We start from the raw sequence: 18,836 nt of genomic DNA, 5'->3' as shown, positions 1-18,836 counted from the left end.
TCTTTAAAATTATTTAAGCAGATTGAAAATTTTTTGCGTATAATTATAAAATTCATTTATCCAAACTTTTAGTAAATAATTATTATTTTATTTATTAATAGCCAAAAAAATTTTGAATTGTAAGCTATAAAATTTTTTACACCATTTTAAGGATGTAATTTTACATAGCAAAACACAACATTTGAGCAAAATCAGTTTTTGAAAAAATGATTTTTAAAAAAAAATTGCATTATTTATTCAAGATAATGTATATTTCTGTTTGAAAGTATTACCTCATACTATGCATGAATAAGGTTTCTTCCTTCCAGTATGAATAAGGTAGTGTTTGTTTAATATATATTTTAGCATTAATGTTTTATTTCATATTCTGCATGAATGAAGTCACTGTCGAGTATGAACAAGAGAGCATGTGTTTAAAATCAAATTATGTTTGAATGTTTTATAGACTGCATGAATAAGTAAATGTTCGGCTAAATTAAATTTCTCCATGAATGTTCGATCGCATACACTGTCTATCTCCATGTCTACAAGGTAATGTATATTACTTTATTTATAAAAAAAACCTTCATTGGCTTTAAAAGTTTAATTTTTGAAGCTAATGAAGTTTTTTTAGTCCATTATCTTACCACTTCAATTTTCCAGGATTATTTATTTTCATACCTCATACAGACTATGTATGAATAAGATTTTCCCCCACAATATAAATAAGATAGTGTTTGTTTAAACAAAATTTGTACATTAATGTTTTACTACATACACTGCATGAATCGGGTTTCTTTCTAGTATGAACAAGTGTGTGTTTAAATTAGATTTATTTTGAATGTATTACCTCATACACTGCATGAAAAAGGAATGAATGTGTAAGTATGAATAAAATAGTGTACAAACTAGATTTTTGCATGAATGTTTTAAAAACTGCATTTATACATGAATACACTGTAAGAATGAGATCTCTCTCCAGTATGAACAAGAAAGTGTGCATTTAAATTAGATTTATGTTCAAAGGTTTTATCAGACAAAACACAAAAATAAGGCTTTTTTTCCAGTATGAATACAGCAGAGATTGTTTAGACGGTTTTTGCTTATAAAATGATTAAGGTTTCTCTTCATCATTTTCTCCAGTATGAAGAAGAGAATGTCTATTTAAACTAGATGAATATGCAAATGTCTTATTACACACAACGCATAAATAAGGTTTCGCTTTTGTATGAATAAGAGAATGTCTACTCAAACTAGCCTTACATGAGAAAATTTTATCACAAACATCGCATGAATATGGTTTCTCTCCAGTATGAATAAGAGAGTGTCTATTTAAACTAGATTTCAGAGCAAATGCTTTATCACACACATTGCACGAATGAGGCTTCTCTCCAGTATGAACAAGAGCGTGTCTATTTAAATAAAATGAATCTGGGAATGTTTTGTTACATATACTGCATGAATAAGGCATTTCTCCAGTATGAATAAAAGAATGTCTATTTAAACTAGCTTTACACGTGAAAGCTTTATCACAAACATTGCATGAATATGGTTTCTCTCCAGTATGAACAAGAGAGTGTCTGTTTAAATAATATGAATCTGGGAATGTCTTATTACATACACTGCATGAAAAAGGCTTCTCTCCAGTATGAATGAAAGAATGTCTATTTAAACTAGCTTTACACGTGAAAGCTTTATAACACACATTGCATGAATAAGGTTTCTCTCCAGTATGAACAAGAGAATGTCTATTTAAATAATATGAATCGGAGAATGTCTTATTACAAAATTTGCATGAAAAAGGTTTTTCACCAGTGTGAATAAAAGAATGTTTATTTAAACTAGCTTTACATGTGAAAGCTTTAAAACACACATTACATGAAAATGGTTTTTCTCTCGTATGAACGAGAGAAGATAAATTTAAAGTTTCTTTATGTGTAAATGCTTTTGACTGCATGAATAAAGTTCCACTTCAGTATGAACAAAAATGTATACATCTAAATTAAATTTACTAGTAAATGTCTTATCGTACTGCATGAATTAAATAAGATTTTCTTCCAGTCTAGAAAGCGTCTATTTCAGGGAGGTTTTTTATTTTTGTGAGAAGTTTTATTGCACGCACATAGGAATAGTGATTTAGAGAGCTTTTTAAAATTGATTTCTGAGTGAATATTTAAGAATAGCCCCTCCTAAAACAGGATTTTGTTTGCGATTTTAATTTCTTAACTCAGCTGTCCAACACCAAAATAAATACAAAACCAAAACTTTACAAACTTTAAATAAGTCGGCTTTAAACTTCCTATTTTTGCTATCACATTATTCTCCCAGGGACTGCAGAAATATATTAACTAACTGTAACCGTATTTCTTTATGCTTGTTTTGGTTTTGATAATGAAAGATGGGTAGTACTGGGATAATGTACTTATAAATAGATTATTTTTGTTTTCGCAGGTTGAGAAAAAATAAAAATGACGACTGTTTGGAAAAATAAAAATGTTGTTGCTGACCATCGTGAATTGCAAGTACGTTGTTTGAATTACAAGCTTAAGATATTTTAAAAACCATATAAATGGATATATAATGCAATTAGAAAGCTACATTTTCATTCACTTTATATGCTTATATTGTCTTCCATTTTTCGCCTGTAATGTCATTTAAAGTTGCGCATGAGAAAATTTGCAATAATCTTTTAAATTCAGTGTTATTCTTAAAACTATTGGTAACTATTTTGAAACAAAATGTTTTTCTGTGGCAAATACTAGTATCTAAAACCTCAAAGCTGCGAAAGATTGCAAGCAGGTTAACGCAAGACGTTCTATCAATACCTGAATTAAAATGTTTGTTTAAGTCACATTTTATATTATAAAATATTAAAATACTACCGTAGTCTGTATAGTTTAACCACTATAAATCTCCATATTGGTTAAGATAATGAATCTAATTTGCTTAATTGGCGGATATAATAAGATATGAATATAACAGATGGTTACATATCGATAAATAAAATAATATGATTATATAATAAAATAATATGATTATATAAAAATATCTATAGATTCTATTATGATTTTTAGAAAGTGTTTTTGTTATTTATCATGCCCATGATTCTTCCTCCACTAAGTAGAACTTTGTTAACTTAATTTAATTAAAAATTGCTCTTTTCCACCGAAATTGAAATTGCACAATTGAAATAATTCCTTTTCAATATCCAATTTTTCACTGTCACACTTTAGTGTTGATGTGTTTGACCTTCTCATGCCATAGGGGATATTTCCATATCTTGATCTGTCTAGCCAACTACAATTGCCAAGATGCCTAATAGATTTAAAACTTGCAAATTTTTTTTGAATAAAACATGTAGATGTTTTCCCAGGGGGTGACTACGAGTTATACATATCGAGTTGGTCCCTTTCTGTGATGTTTTTTTTAGTTTCTCACTAGTTCTAGACTTGGTGATTATTCTGCCACAGATCACGATACGGAAATCTCCCCATGCCGTTAGTGTTCTCCAATTTCTGTGCATCAAATGCCAAGAATTGTGTGCTTTACTTCAAGCTTGTGGTGATATTCTTATAACTTCCTGTCCATCGTATAACTCGGCCAGGTCTTGAATCGCAGGAGCAAAGGTATTTTCATTTTTAAAGTTATACATTAAAGATTACGACTGGGCATAATTTCTATGCCGTAAATAAAAAAATGTTTGGAGCAAATTGTGATAAGCGGCAGCTAATTTTTGACCCTGATTCCGTCATTGCTTAAATTGTCTGAATCACATACTAGTTCATTCTTGTTCTCAACTGGCTAAAAGTAATACTGTTTGTTTTCATATCTGAAATTCTTCCTTTTGTAATGCTGATGTTAAAATACTTAAAAATTGAATACTTACATTGAAATTTTGCTAAAGATTAAAAAATAAAATTCAAAATTTAGATCTGAAAGCATTTAGTATTCTAAAAGTCTTAAATATTTTTTAAAAATGCTCTAACTTATATCTTTTATTTTGAAGGTGCTCTGCTTTTAAGGTGCTTCAAAGGTGCTGAATTGCTTAATCATTCATACAATCAGGCATGAAAGTTTTCAGCTTTTACTCTGAATTCAGCTTTTTTCAAAGCTTTTTAAGCTCCATACATTTATTAATTTCATAATGTTTGATTGCGTTTACGTAGAATTCAGCTTTTTTTGCTAACTGGTACTTTCATCCCTGTACAATCTACAATTGCTGACTATATCAACTTGATTAATAAATTGTGTTTCATTAAGCTTTTAAATTTTAGTTCTACCTATATTTTATATAGGTACTTATGTAAAAACCTACACATCAGCCTTTCATCTATTGAAAGTTCTTTTTTTTTTTTTTTTAATAAAAGTTAATATTTTATTTTGTATCACAAAATTTTTTTACTGCTTATTGAATAAATATATATTGTCATGTATAGAAAAAAATGTACTCAAGAATTTTCTTGAAAAAATCTGAGAATTTTAGTTTAAAAATTGAGAGGAATCCAAGAACCCTGCATTCTTAAATTTTATGTTTGAGTGTGAAGTATTTTTTAAACGTATTTTTTATTTTATATTTATTTTCCCTAGGAACTTCCAACTATTCCTGGAATATTAGGCAGTTGAGTTTCATGATGAAAATAAATGTATATATTTTTGTCTTGTCAATAAAGAATTATGTATGTTTTTCATTTTTTTTTTGTATGACTATTTAATTAAATCTCTAAGGTTTTTCTTAACAAAGCTGTTGGTAGACTTCACCAGGGCTCTGAGCAAAACATTTTGCAGAGCCCTTTAAATGTTCACATTCTATATCTGGTTAACTATAAATACATTATAAAATACAATAGCTTAAAACTACTTTTAACCAATCAAAAATTGATTTTCAGCAAGTAAACTATAAATTTACCATTTTATTTTTCATTCTTAATTCAATTTAAAGTGTTTCGGTAAAATATTTAAGGACTACGATGCTGAGTAGATATTATGTAACACAATAGTTAGGTATCTGATAAAATTTCAACACTATGATAGAATTGTCAGAAATTACTGTACTGAATTTTATTTCATATATTACCATTAGTTGTATAAATAAACATGCACAGTTGTTGCACAAGAGCAATCACTTTGTAATTCTAACCATTAGCCCATCTTACCTATCTATCATGTGTTTGGTTTAATTGTATAATTCCTTCATGGTATAGTAATTTTCTCAAAAATGAGTGTAAATGTATTTATAGTAAATATCTTAAATACATTATGAAGTACAATAGCCTTTACTAGACTGGAACAAAATTTCTTTTATAAAATCAAAGAATGGATTTTTATCAAAATAAATATAAATTTTTATTTTGCATTCTTGTAGTTTTTTTAATCATTTGATTTAAAGTGTTTCGGTAAAAACATTTAATGATTTTCATGCTCTGTAGATATTAGATTATTTATTCATAATAATGGGTTATAATATTAGGCATGATTTTTGGATGACTAAACATGATTGGTTTAAATTAAATGTGGAAAAAGTCTTAATATATTTTTTTAATTATCATATATATTTATATATATATAAATTTAAAAAAAATTAAAGAGCCAGAAAAAAAATATATAGAGAGAGATTATTTTTTTGTATTTTTAACTTTTTTTATGTGTTTTGTGTTATTGCAGCTTATGCACAGTAAATAGTCATTATTTTTTCTTCATTAATCTCTATTGCAAGGAATTTTTAGATGGTGAAACAAATTTTATGTCTGCTTCATAGTTTGCAATTTTGTTGTATTGTTAACCAGATGGATACTAATAAAATTCATATTTAATGGTATCTAGAATATTTATGATGTTAATTCCCAACGTTTAACTATATTCATCCCTGGAAAAATTTTTATGATAATGATTGAGAAAATTAAAAGCATAAAAACTCAATCACCTCTTACTTGATATTTTCAATTAAATTCAGATATATAATTAATCTAAGCATATGTAACCTAAATACCTAACTTAATAAAATTTCGTCTAACTCTGAAATCTTTTTTCGCAAATTATTTTTTGTTTTTCTGAAAGAAAAAGTAAAATTATTGTTATACATTTTAAATCTTTAATTTGTTGTGGAATTAGCTAAGAACATGAATAGACATCACTGTTGGCAAACATTAGAGAAAGTGCATTAAGATTCTCGGTCATTTGGCTTTCAATCTTCAGGGGTCTGTCCAGACATTTTGTGAAAGGTCCGTTTTTCGTGAAATTGTGAAAAAATTACTCAAATTTTTTCAACCAGGGTCCGCTTTTATGAATTTGTGCTAATAGGGTCCGTTATTGCAACAAAAAAACTTTTTCTAGGAGTTTTTAAATGTTAAAGACATACAAGATTATGCTCAACACTGTAAAATTATAATTAAAAAAATAACATTTTAAAAAATAAACAACAATTGCCGCTTCTAAATTAGAGATGCAACATACAAATATTTGGTATTTAGCCTATACTGAACGCGGAATATTCATTTCGGACGAATAATGGAAGAATCGTCTGCCGAAGACAAAACTTAATTGGTTTACATCCATCTTTCTTGTTTTCTGCCCAGGAAAAGATTTATTCGATAACAAAATAATAATAAAGATAAACAAATTTGTGAAGGGTCCGATTAAAAGAAAAATCATTTTGTGAAGGGTCCGTTTTTATGAAAAGATATTTTGTGAAGGGTCCGTTTTTAAGTTAAAATATTTTGTGAAGGGTCCGTTTTTATGAAAAGATATTTTGTGAAGGGTCCGTTAACAGACCCAAATTTCTTCTAAACAGACCCCTGATCTTGTTTAAAATAATCATCTATGATAATTTATACATTATTAAGGCTTAAGGTTTGTCCAAGGTGTTCTTTCTTTAAATTATATATATATGTATGTAACATAAAAAGCTTCTAGTAATCTTTTTATGTTATCCTAATTAACTATTCTAATCGAAATACTTTCTCACTCGTTTAAAAGCCACATCCAGTTTTAAATCTATTTTTGGCTCAAGTATGCATTTAATTAAAAGCAGGACATTTTCCCCTTTGCTCTCTGTGGGAAACGCTCGACCTATTTCATAAACCAATAGCAACTAAGATTTCCCTCTTTCTCTAAATCGAAACATTTTACTGATTTACTTAGCAAGATTTTCCCTAGCATATAACCAAGGAGCACAACTTTCCATACACACTTTCATGACTGCTCTGTCTAATAATTAATAAATATATTTTGTACCCTCCTTCCCTGGCCCAAGACCTGTTTTAATCCTTCCACTCGACAACGACGTTATATATATACACACACAAAGTTGGCAATTTAAAAATATTGCATTAAATTTAAATCAGAGGTTTTTTAATTTATTCAAATTTACCAATCAAATAGTAGTAAGGCTTAAAATTATTTAAAAATATTATTATAACTAAAATACTTAATCTCAAACTAAATTTATCGTAATCTATATAATTCTTCAAAACTAATCCCAGAATAAAATCCACACCCTCATGAACTCATAAGAACAAAAATTAAATTTGTCAGTTAGATATATAGATTTTCATAACATAGAAAAATTTTTATTAAACAATTAAATATTCAAATAACTATACCAGTTTTAATTAGAATGTTTCTTCAGTACACTTTTCAATTTAGAATATAAAATTAAAAAAAATCATAAAACCTTAAATTGAATCTACATTATGTTCTCCAGTGTTACCAATAATCAAAAATGTTTAAATTTTTTGAAACAATAAACATTACACTTTCAGAACCTACATTATTGTTACCATCATGTAGCGTCAATTATTTTTCCACATTATTATTTTTATTATTATAAAAGATAAAAATACTTCTCCTCTGTTACTATCTATGTAAAAATTGTAAGCTTTTATTAAATCTACCGTCATATATTTCTTGTTAATACTTAAAACAATATTACACAACTTAAGTCACATTTATGCTACAAATCATTAAAATTGCCTTCTTTAAAATTATTTAAGCAGATTGAAAAATTTTTACGTATAATTATAACATTCATTTATCCTAAGATAATTCCATGTAAAAATAACATTTAGTAAATAATTATTATTTTATTTATTAATAGTAAAAAAAATTTTGAATTGTAAGCTATACAATTTTTTTCACCATTTTAAAGAATGTAATTTTACACTGCAAAACACAACATTTGAGCAAAATCAGTTTCTGAGAAATTGACTTTTAAAAAAATCGCAATCTTTATTTAAGATAATGTATATTTACTGTATATTTCTGTTTGAATGTATTACCTATGCATGAATAAGGTAATGTTTGATTAATCTAGATTTGAGCATTACTGTTTTATTCCATATACTACATGAATGATGTCACTCTCAATTATGAACAAGGGAGTGCGTGTTTAAAATCGAATTATGTTTGAATCTTTTATAGACTGCATGAATAAGTAAATGTTCGGCTAAACTAAATTTCTCCATGAATGTTCGATCACATACACTGCATGAGGTCTATCTCCATGTCTTCAAGGTAATGTATATTACTTTATTTATAAAAAAAAAACTTCATTGGCTTTAAAAATTTAATTTTTGAAGCTAATGAAGTTTTTTTAGTCCATTATCTTACCACTTCAATTTCCCAGGATTATTTATTTTCATACCTCATACATGCTACCTCAAACTAAGTATGAATAAGATTTTCCCCGCAATATAAATAAGATAGTGTTTGTTTAAACAAAATTTGTACATTAATGTTTTATTACATACACTGCATGAATCGGGTTTCTTTCTAGTATGAACAAGTGTGTAATTAAATTAGATTTATTTTGAATGTATTACCTCATACACTGCATGAAAAAGGAATGAATGTGTAAGTATGAATAAAATAGTGTACAAACTAGATTTTTGCATGAATGTTTTAAAAACTGCATTTATACATGAATACATTGTAAGAATGAGATCTCTCTCCAGTATGAACAAGAAAGTGTGCATTTTAAATTAGATTTATGTTCAAAGGTTTTATCAGACAAAACACAAAAATAAGGCTTTTTTTTCAGTATGAATACAGCAGAGATTGTTTAGACGGTCTTTGCTTATAAAATGATTAAGGTTTCTATCCATCATTTTCTCCAGTATGAAGAAGAGAATGTCTATTTAAACTAGATGAATATGCAAATGTCTTATTACACACAACACATAAATAAGGTTTCACTTTTGTATGAATAAGAGAATGTCTACTTAAACTAGCTGTACATGAGAAAATTTTATCACAAACATCGCATGAATATGGTTTCTCTCCAGTATGAATAAGGGAGTGTCTATTTAAACTAGATTTCAGAGCAAATGCTTTATCACACACGCTGCACGAATAAGGCTTCTCTCCAGTATGAACAACAGCGTGTCTATTTAAATAAAATGAATCTGGGAATGTTTTGTTACATATGCTGCATGAATAAGGCATTTCTCCAGTATGAGTAAAAGAATGTCTATTTAAACTAGCTTTACACGTGAAAGCTTTATCACAAACATTGCATGAATATGGTTTCTCTCCAGTATGAATAAGGGAGTGTCTACTTAAACTAGATTTCAGAGCAAATGCTTTATCACACACGCTGCACGAATAAGGCCTCTCTCCAGTATGAACAAGAGCGTGTCTATTTAAAAAAAATGAATCTGGGAATGTTTTGTTACATATGCTGCATGAATAAGGCATTTCTCCAGTATGAATAAAAGAATGTCTATTTAAATTAGCTTTACACGTGAAAGCTTTATCACAAACATTGCATGAATATGGTTTCTCTCCAGTATGAACAAGAGAGTGTCTGTTTAGATAGAATGAATCTGGGAATGTCTTATTACATACACTGCACGAAAAAGGCTTCTCTCCAGTATGAATGAAAGAATGTCTATTTAAACTAGCTTTACACGTAAAAGCTTTATTACACACATTGCATGAATAAGGTTTCTCTCCAGTATGAACAAGAGAATGTCTATTTAAATAATATGAATCGGAGAATGTCTTATTACAAAATTTGCATGAAAAAGGTTTTTCACCAGTGTGAATAAAAGAATGTTTATTTAAACTAGCTTTACACGTGAAAGCTTTAAAACACACATTACATGAAAATGGTTTTTCTCTAGTATGAGCGAGAGAGGGTAAATTTAAAGTTTCTTTATGGGTAAATGCTTTTGACTGCATGAATAAAGTTCCAATTCAGCATGAACAAATATGTGCTCTTCTAAATTAAGTTTATTTGCAAATGTCTTGTCGCACTGCATGAATTAAATAAGATTTTCTTCCAGTCTAAGAAGCGTCTATTTTAGTGAGGCTTTTTTTTGTGAGAAGTTTTACTGCACGCACATAGGAATAGTGATTTAGAGCGCTTTTTAAAATTGATTTCTGAGTGAATATTTAAGAATAGCCCCTCTTAAAACAGGATTTTGTTTTTAGTTTGAACGAATATGTTTAATTGAATGCAATTTTATTTTCTTAACTCAGCCGGCTTTAAACTGCCTATTTTTGCTATCACATTATACTCCCAGAGACTGCAGAAATATATTAACTAACTGTAACCGTATACCCTTATGTTTGTTTTGGTTTTGATAATGAAATATGAAAGATGGGTAGTACTGGGATTATGTACTTATAAATAGAATATTTTTGTTTTCGCAGGCTGATAAAAAATAAAGATGACGACTGTTTGGAAAAATGAAAATGTTGTTGCTGACCATCGTGAATTGCAAGTACGTTGTTTGAATTACAAGCTTAAGATATTTTTAAAACCATATAAATGGATATATAATGCAATTAGAATGCTACATTTTCATTCATTTTATTTGTATAGATATATTTTCTTCCATTTTTTACCTGTAATGTCATTTAAAGTTGCACATGAGAAAATTTGCATTAATCTTTTAAATTCAGTTTTATTCTTAATATTATTGGTAACTATTTTGAAACAAAATGTTTTTCTGTGGCAAATACTAGTATCTAAAACCTCAAAGCTGCGAAAGATTGCAGGCAGGTTAACCCAAAACGTTCCATCAATACTTGAATTAATATGTTTGCTTAAGTCACATTTGATATTATGAAATATTAAAATACTACCGTAGTCTGTATAATTATACCACTATAAATCTCCATATTGGTTAAAATAGTGAATCTAATTTGCTTAATTGGCAGAAATAATAAGATATGAATGTACAGATGGATACATATCGATAGATTGATTAATAATTAAAAAATATGAACATATAAAAAACGTATAGATTCTATTATGATTTTTTAAAAGTGTTTTTGATATTTATCATACCCATGATTCTTCCTCCACTAAGTGGAACTTTGTTAACTTAATTAAAAATTGCTCTCTTCCACCGAAATTGAAATTGCACTTTATAATTCCTTTTCAATATCCAATTTTTTACAGTCACACTTTAGTGTTGATGTGTTTGAAGCTCTCATGCTGTAGGGGATATTTCCGTATCTTGATCTGTCTCGCCAACTACAATCGCTATGATGCCAAATAGATTTTAAACTTGCAATTTTTTTTTTAAATAAAAAATGTAGATGTTTCCCCAAGGGTGACTACAAGTCATACCTTTCGAGTTGGTCCCTTTCTGTGATGTTTTTTTTAGTTTCTCACGGGCCACTGCCCGAAAGTTTCCAAAACTTGGTGATTATTCTGCCATAGATCATGGTACGGAAATCTGCCCATGCCGTAAGTGTACTCCAATTTTTGTGCATCGAATGCCAAGAATATTGTGCTTTACTTCAAGCTTGTGATGTTATTCTTATAACTTCCTGTTCATCGTATAACTCGGCCCGGTGTTGAATTGCAGGAGCAAAGGTATCTTTATTTTTAAAGTTATGCATTAAAGATTAGGACTGGGCATAATTTCTAAACCTCAAATAAAAAAAATTTGGATCAAATTGTGATAAGCGGCAGCTAATTTTTGACCCTGATTCTGTCATTGCTTAAATCGTCTGCATCACATACTAGTTCATTCTTGTTCTTAACTGGTTAAAAGTAATACTGTTTGTTTTCATATCTGAAATTCTTCCTTTTGTAATGTTGATGTTAAATACTTAAAAGTTGAATACTTATATTGAAATTTTGCTAATTGAGATTAAAACATAAAATTCAAAATTTAGATCTGAAAGCATTTAATATGCTAAAATTCTTTTATATTTTTTAAAAATGCTCTAACTTATATCTTTTATTTGGAAGGTGCTCTGCTTTTTAAAAGCCTAAAGGAGCTTTGTTTTGTTAAATGACCTGGTAAAAAATTTCTCCCATTTTGTGATTATAAATTGTAGGAATAGATTTCTTTGTGTTTTGATTTCGCATGTTTGTTAAATTTGATATCTTTTTTTGGAGTTAGTAAAATAAAAATATCGTTTTTCTTTGTGTAATCATTTGTAATTTAATATATTTTTCAATTAGGCTAATACCATGGCAGTGGACAGTTCTGGCCTCTATGCTCTTTTGGCTGGGTAAGCTTGCCTTTTAAGAACTTAAATATTTTTTAAACTTTTTTTTATTTTATATATAAGTAAGTGCTTTTTTTGTGTTATAACATTCTCTGGGGTCTGTTTAGTTGTTGACTATAAACCCGGTATGTTATGAATTTCTTGAATATTTTCATTACAAACTTATCTGTTAAAAATTTGTTTTTTTCCCCTTTAATAATAACTGTTTATGTATTACTTTGTTATCCCTTTATTTATTTATTTTCAGAAAAAATTTAATCTTTGTATCATCAGAATTGACTGCTAAAAATCTGACTATTCTCAATTAATTTAAAAGAAAATTAGAAATAAAATTAAAAATAAAATTGTGCACTTTTTTAAGCTGTTGATTAAGTGTCAAAAATATTTACTTAACTCTGATTCTGGTTAGTTGTTTAAAGTTAGGCTCTGAAGATGGAAAGAAATTTTTAATCTTAGGAAAATATTTAGAATTTTGGGAACATAATACTACTGAAATAAATAAATTGAAAATCATTTAAATTAAAACCTATTAAAAAGTAATTTATGAAATGTTAATTAATATTTAATTAAGTTATTGGAAAGGAACATCAAAATTTATAGGACTATTAAAAAATTGAGCTTTTGAACTGTTGTGAGGATTTAAATGTGTTGATTTAAAGAAAAAAAAAATGAAAATCTATCGATTATCAATTTTCTTAATAAAAAAAAAAGAAAATTTGATTTTTTTTTTTGTATCTGAACATTATTTTAAAATCATAAATGAAAACAATACATTTATAAACTTTTAAACAAATATATTTTTTTAACATATTCTTTTCTGTTATTCTTAAGTAAAAAGAAAAAGATTTAGATATTGTTCTATTATTTTGAATTTTATTCTTTCAAGGCGTCGCCACATGGGTATTGTGCATTTGGATCAGCCATCCATTGTTGTCCATAAAACAAATAGGCATAGTAAATGGGATGTTACAACTGCAGCTTGGAATCCAAATAAAAGAGAATGTTTTGCACTTGCTGTGAGTATATTTACTTTCATTCTTCATATTAATGCATTTCTATCAAATTTTATGGAGCTTTATAAATGTTTTATTTGAAAAATATTTTCAATTAATATTACTGGAGACTCTCTAGGAAGATATATTTTTATCCTTATTAGGAAGTGCTCGTTTTAATGGCACTTTTACTTTTCATTGGTGCAAGTAAACTCAGCTATTTTATTTACTGTTAAGCACCAATTAGCCGCAGGTTTAGATGGCTAGAGCATCGTGGATATCAAATATGGCTGATAACCGAAAAAAAAAAAAAAAAACTTACAAAGTAAAGTGGAGACATTAAAAAGAATTTTAAAATTTACTATTCATACTTGTGTATATATTTTAAACATACAATAGAAATCTTTGTTTTTAAGTCTAAATGTCTAAAACAACGAATAGTGGAGAAATAAATGCATACAAGCATCATAGGAGTGTTCATACTTAAAAGTGTTAAGTTTCATTTTAAAAAAAATCACTCATTTTAGCTTTTAAATTTCATTGCAGAACTTTTGGATAATCAGGGCACTGTTGTATTTATTTTATTTTTGTCGCCAAAAAAATGATTAAAATCATAACTTAAAAAAGAAAATAGATGAATTTACTTGGCCGATTTTGCATTGGCAACTTTATCGTCTGCACTGGACAAATGGCATCACAAAAAATCCTAACATCAAAAAATTATAACTGAAAGTCTCTTACTTTTTTGTTTAATATATTTATTAAATCAAATATTGTGTTATATTTGTGAATTTTAATATGCATGTAAATTTCTAGTGCAATGAAAGAACAGAATTATATTCTTGGGAGAATGGTGACGTAATTCAAACTGTCACTTTAAAAGCTCACACTCGTGCCATTAGGTGAGTTGCTATTTTAATTATTTTTCCTACTTAAAATAATTTTAATAATCTAATTCACTATAAAAAATTGCAACTTTAATTTTTTTTTCTTAGACCTCTGAATTTGAGTTATTTCTAAATGAATATATTTTTTTTCCAGTGACATAGATTGGTCAATTTTTGATAGTCATTCTTTAGCCACTGCTTCCATAGATACATTTATTCATGTGTGGGATATTAGGCAAGTAGTTTATTTTTCTACCTTTTATTTTTAAATGTTTCTTCAAAACATATATATAAAAAATAATTATTTAATCTATTATCAGAGTTCTCACTAGGAATAAAAAAGGGCAGGGTGATTCCTCACAGAAAAAGACACTTACAGTTTTGAAAGGACACTCGCTTAACACCATAAAAATTTATCAAAATCTTGTAATAATTGAATTTGAGCTTCAACAATTATTAAGTTACCATCTTATATTATATTAGGTGTATATTACAAAAAGTAATTTTCACTCATTATCTGAATAAGAGAGAGAAAAAATTTAGTTTATAGATATTAATTAAAGATGCTAAGAAAATAATAATGTGCATAAATTTTTTTAAAAATGTAGACTAAAAAAAAATTTTTTTTGATGAACAGCTTAAAAGATTTTTTTGTATAATTTTACTGGAAATTATTAGAAGATGAACATTTAAAGGTGCATTTTATTTTGTTTTTTAGAAAAAAGGATATTTATTTAAAATATAATTTTAAAATTTAAAATCATTTAAAAAGATTAAGCTTAAAAAAAGCTTTTGAAAATTTAACCAGTTGCAAATAATCCTAATAAAGTAAATATTTGTAATATCAATTTAAATATTTGTAAATTGAATTAGAATTAAACCTAAGAACACAGATAATTTTTGTGTATAATCATTATTTTAGCAGTTAATTAAAAACTGAATCTGGATAAAAATGCAGATTTTTAAGGTATGGTGGCTTATTTTTATAAAAAGGGCAAAGAGGACGCATTTATAGGGATGAAAGGACAGGCTGGGCGTGCTGCCTTTCTAAAAACACGGCAGTTTTAGAAAGGCTCTAAAACTGCCGTGTTAGGTTCAATGTAAATTCATCATTTTTTCCATTGAATTCGTTGTTTATTACATATTAATTTCTTTTTCTTAAAGTCTACTGAGTTTATTTAGAGGTTTGTTAAAATTAGAATTAGAAACTCATGTTTATTTTGTACTCATTCACATTAGTTAACTTAATGTTGTTGTTTTTTTCAATTCCCCCCTTTTTTTTCATATTTGACTATTTTTTTAATGTTCAGTGACTTTTTTCCATTATAATATTTATGCAGAATTTTAATTAATTTGATATTGTTTCAAAAACTTACTAGTCAATATCTGATGGCAAATATCTTGCAAATATTTTTCAAAATAAAATAATGAAACTAAATGAATTTATCTTAATCTTTGTAAATTATTGCCAAAAAATAAAGTAGTTGAAGTTTACTTTAAAAAAATATTTAATTTGTATTTTTTCTGAATCTTTTCTTTGATTCTATAGTTATTATTACATTTTGATTTTAAAGCTCTGAAAAATGACAATGTAGAATAAATTATTGAGATTAATAAATTCTAATCTATGTGTATTAAATATTATAAAATAATTATGTATCATGATTAGTAAGTATAATGTTAGTTTATTCATTCAAACTTCTATCACACCAACTAGACTAATTAACATTTTACTTAATTTGATATTTTAAACTCATAACACTTCATTAATACCTTTTTGGAAATTCACTAGAAAATATGCTGTATCATTTTAAAGTTTATTTTGTAGAACTAACTTATTGATTATACTTAGTATTTTTAAAATTGAGTGAATAAATTGTGAAGGAAATAATTTCTTTAAATATATGTGTATTTTTAATAAAACAAATTTATATTTTAATAAAAAAAAAAGCTTTGGTTAATTTATCTGTTTTTCTAAATTTCAGTATAAATTGTCATGAAAGTATTTTTAAGGTTAAACTGTTATACTCCACAATACGGGCTCTGTACTGAATATTTGATATAATTTTAATGTACAATTTTTAATTTGAATTTACAAATATGCTTTATGTGCTGCTCAACTACTGTCATTGAGTTCATTCATGAATATCAATTTTTATTATAGAGATTCCAGAAAGCCATCAATATCTTTATCAGCAGTTGGTAAGTAAAATTCTTATTCTTTTCAATTTATCAAATTAATTGAAACATTTGAAACAAGTTTGTTTTATAACTGTTTATTATATTTTTAGCTGGAGCTTCCCAGGTGAAGTGGAATAAATTTCATTCATATTTTCTTGCAACATCTCATGAAGGAGACTTAAGATTATGGGATACTCGGGTAATTTTTACTCTTTATTTTTTTTATTTTTTGACAAGTCTTTAATTTAGTAGTATTTTGTACTTAACATTTTAACAGTTATCCTAATTAGAAACGTGTACTTAGAAGTAGAAGCAAAGATAATTTAGTTTTTGCTCCAAGTAATATTTAACCGAAAGATTTTTCTAGTTTATATTCACTGATCTGTTCATAAATTTCTATTGGGTTTTTTGGAAGAATTTTTTTTTAATGAACTGAAACTTCTCTAGCACTTTCACACCAGATTGCAGAAAAACAAGCAGTGGAACTAGAATTATTATCCATAATGGTGGTATGAGTGAGAGTATTCCTTCTTCGCTTTATATTAATCCCTTTATATTAATTATCTTTGTTTCTTTTGTTAATATTCCATTGTTTGTGTGTTTGTTTTTTCTAATTATTAAGCATCTAATCCAAAATTTGGGGGGTGGGGTTATTTTGTGATTTCACTCATCCATTCTAGAATATATCCTACAACATATTGCAATAGTTAGATTTTCGCAAACTCATATGCAAATGAAGCCTCATATAAATTAAACTTTTATAATAATGTCTTTTGTTTACTAAAAGGGGGTTGAATATGGTCAGGAAACACGTGTATGCTTTTTATTCTCTTTTATTTTATCTCCACAGTTGAGCTGGCAATTCGCTTGAGGCTTCTCATCTTACATAATGTCTCTTATGGGTGAAACAGGAAAGAACCAAAATATATAAATTCTTTCATATATATATATGTGTGTGTGTGCGTGCATGTGTGGTGTTCTTTTTTTTTTAAATTAACAATTGTTTAGTCTTAATTAGTGTTAATTTTTTTCAGAAATCCACTGCACCTGTACAATATATAACTGCACATTTGTTTAAAATACACAATATTGATTGGTGTCCTTATGATGAGCATATTCTTGCAACCTCTAGTCAAGATTGTACAGTTAAGGTTTGTAATTTTTTTTTATTGATTTTTCAAAGTTATTCATTTGAATTATTTTTTGTTTGTTTTTAATACATGTATTATACACATTGTGTTTTCTTTTTCTTTTGTTTTAGTTTTGGGATGTTACAGTTCCTTTGAGAATGGATGATAATATTCATACCACATGTCCTGTTTGGAGAGCTCAATACACAGTACTAATTTTTCTTTCTTCGTATTTTAATTTAACGTTTTATTTATATAATTCAATTCATTTGGTCGATAAATAATATGGGCCATTCTCCACTGTAAACACTCTAAACCTCAATTTTTATCTTACTTGTACATATTTTTAATTTATTCAATAATAAAGTACATAGATTAAATCTTAAAAAATGAGATACAATTATAGTTATATTTAAATTTTTACTATGGAATCAATTCTTAAAATTTAGCATTGTACTTTTTAAGTTTTCTTGTTATAATCAACATATTTACATTTATTTCCTTAGCTGAAAAAATATTATAGCATTTCAATTTTCGTCTTTTTTTTCATATATCATTATAATGCTCTTATTTAAAAATAAATTTAAAATTTAAAAATCATATTAAAATTATGTAAAAAATAAAAATTTATTGGAGCAAAAATTGGTTGTCCCGTGCATAACACAAAAACATGATAATTTTTATTTTTCTCATTTATTTTTAGGGCAAAACAGAAACTGCTTCAATTTTACTTTCTTTCTCTTAGTACTGACTTATATTACAAAGGAAGTTCCTTTAAGTTTAATATTAGATAAAAAATTAGCACTTATTTTCATGTCCCGTGCATAACTTAGATTTCTCTAAAAATCGGGAAAATCAAAAACTCCAAGAGCATTTATAACTGTAGGTGGCTGAGTAACTTTAACAACTTCCTCATGTTGTAAAACACTTTATCTTCCCGTTTAGGCCATTTCCAATATTTTCCAGGCTTTACCATGGCAGAAACTTCAATATCATTTCCCAGCACTTGCGTAACTTCTCCAGCATATAAACTATTATCATATTTCACAACAACCCAATTTCCTCCAACACTTTTTGTGGTGTTAATTGCCCTGGTATTAAGATTTCTTTTTATTGGTGCTACAGCATTTTTATAAAATTTTAAACCAGAAGGCGAATATGTAATTCCATGCATTTTAGAAATTCCTGGTATTACTCTT

At 27.2% G+C, this 18,836-nt stretch overlaps 2 protein-coding genes across 6 annotated transcripts in view; one reads left to right on the top strand and one right to left on the bottom strand.

Moving 5' to 3' along the window:
- Positions 1 to 977: 977 nt before the first annotated feature.
- Positions 978 to 10,299, bottom strand: LOC122269088 (zinc finger protein 729-like). Its single transcript, XM_043040647.2, has 2 exons — positions 9,071 to 10,299; positions 978 to 1,949 (listed from the first exon to the last, which is right to left on the bottom strand). The coding sequence occupies exons 1-2, from the start codon at positions 10,153 to 10,155 to the stop codon at positions 1,094 to 1,096; spliced, it is 1,941 nt and encodes a 646-aa protein (XP_042896581.2). The 5' UTR covers positions 10,156 to 10,299; the 3' UTR covers positions 978 to 1,093.
- Positions 2,350 to 18,836, top strand: part of LOC107441419 (WD repeat domain 59) — a 48,836-nt gene continuing 32,349 nt past the window's right edge. For 4 of the 5 annotated variants that reach the window (XM_071179453.1, XM_016054675.3, XM_016054674.3 and 1 more), the window contains exons 1-9: positions 10,541 to 10,700; positions 12,401 to 12,450; positions 13,334 to 13,463; positions 14,256 to 14,341; positions 14,481 to 14,561; positions 16,491 to 16,528; positions 16,618 to 16,706; positions 17,542 to 17,658; positions 17,769 to 17,846. In XM_071179453.1, coding sequence (XP_071035554.1) covers positions 10,647 to 10,700; positions 12,401 to 12,450; positions 13,334 to 13,463; positions 14,256 to 14,341; positions 14,481 to 14,561; positions 16,491 to 16,528; positions 16,618 to 16,706; positions 17,542 to 17,658; positions 17,769 to 17,846 — 723 coding nt within the window. In that variant the 5' untranslated portion in view covers positions 10,541 to 10,646. Of the gene's footprint in view, positions 2,502 to 10,540; positions 10,701 to 12,400; positions 12,451 to 13,333; positions 13,464 to 14,255; positions 14,342 to 14,480; positions 14,562 to 16,490; positions 16,529 to 16,617; positions 16,707 to 17,541; positions 17,659 to 17,768; positions 17,847 to 18,836 lie in introns of those variants that run through there. The other variant, XM_071179451.1, reaches the window with a different exon arrangement.

This window comes from Parasteatoda tepidariorum, chromosome 4 (genome assembly GCF_043381705.1).
Source record: "Parasteatoda tepidariorum isolate YZ-2023 chromosome 4, CAS_Ptep_4.0, whole genome shotgun sequence".
Taxonomy (NCBI): Eukaryota; Metazoa; Arthropoda; class Arachnida; order Araneae; family Theridiidae; genus Parasteatoda; species Parasteatoda tepidariorum.
Note: the sequence above shows the minus strand (reverse complement) of the source record. Positions and strands in the feature narration are given on the sequence as shown.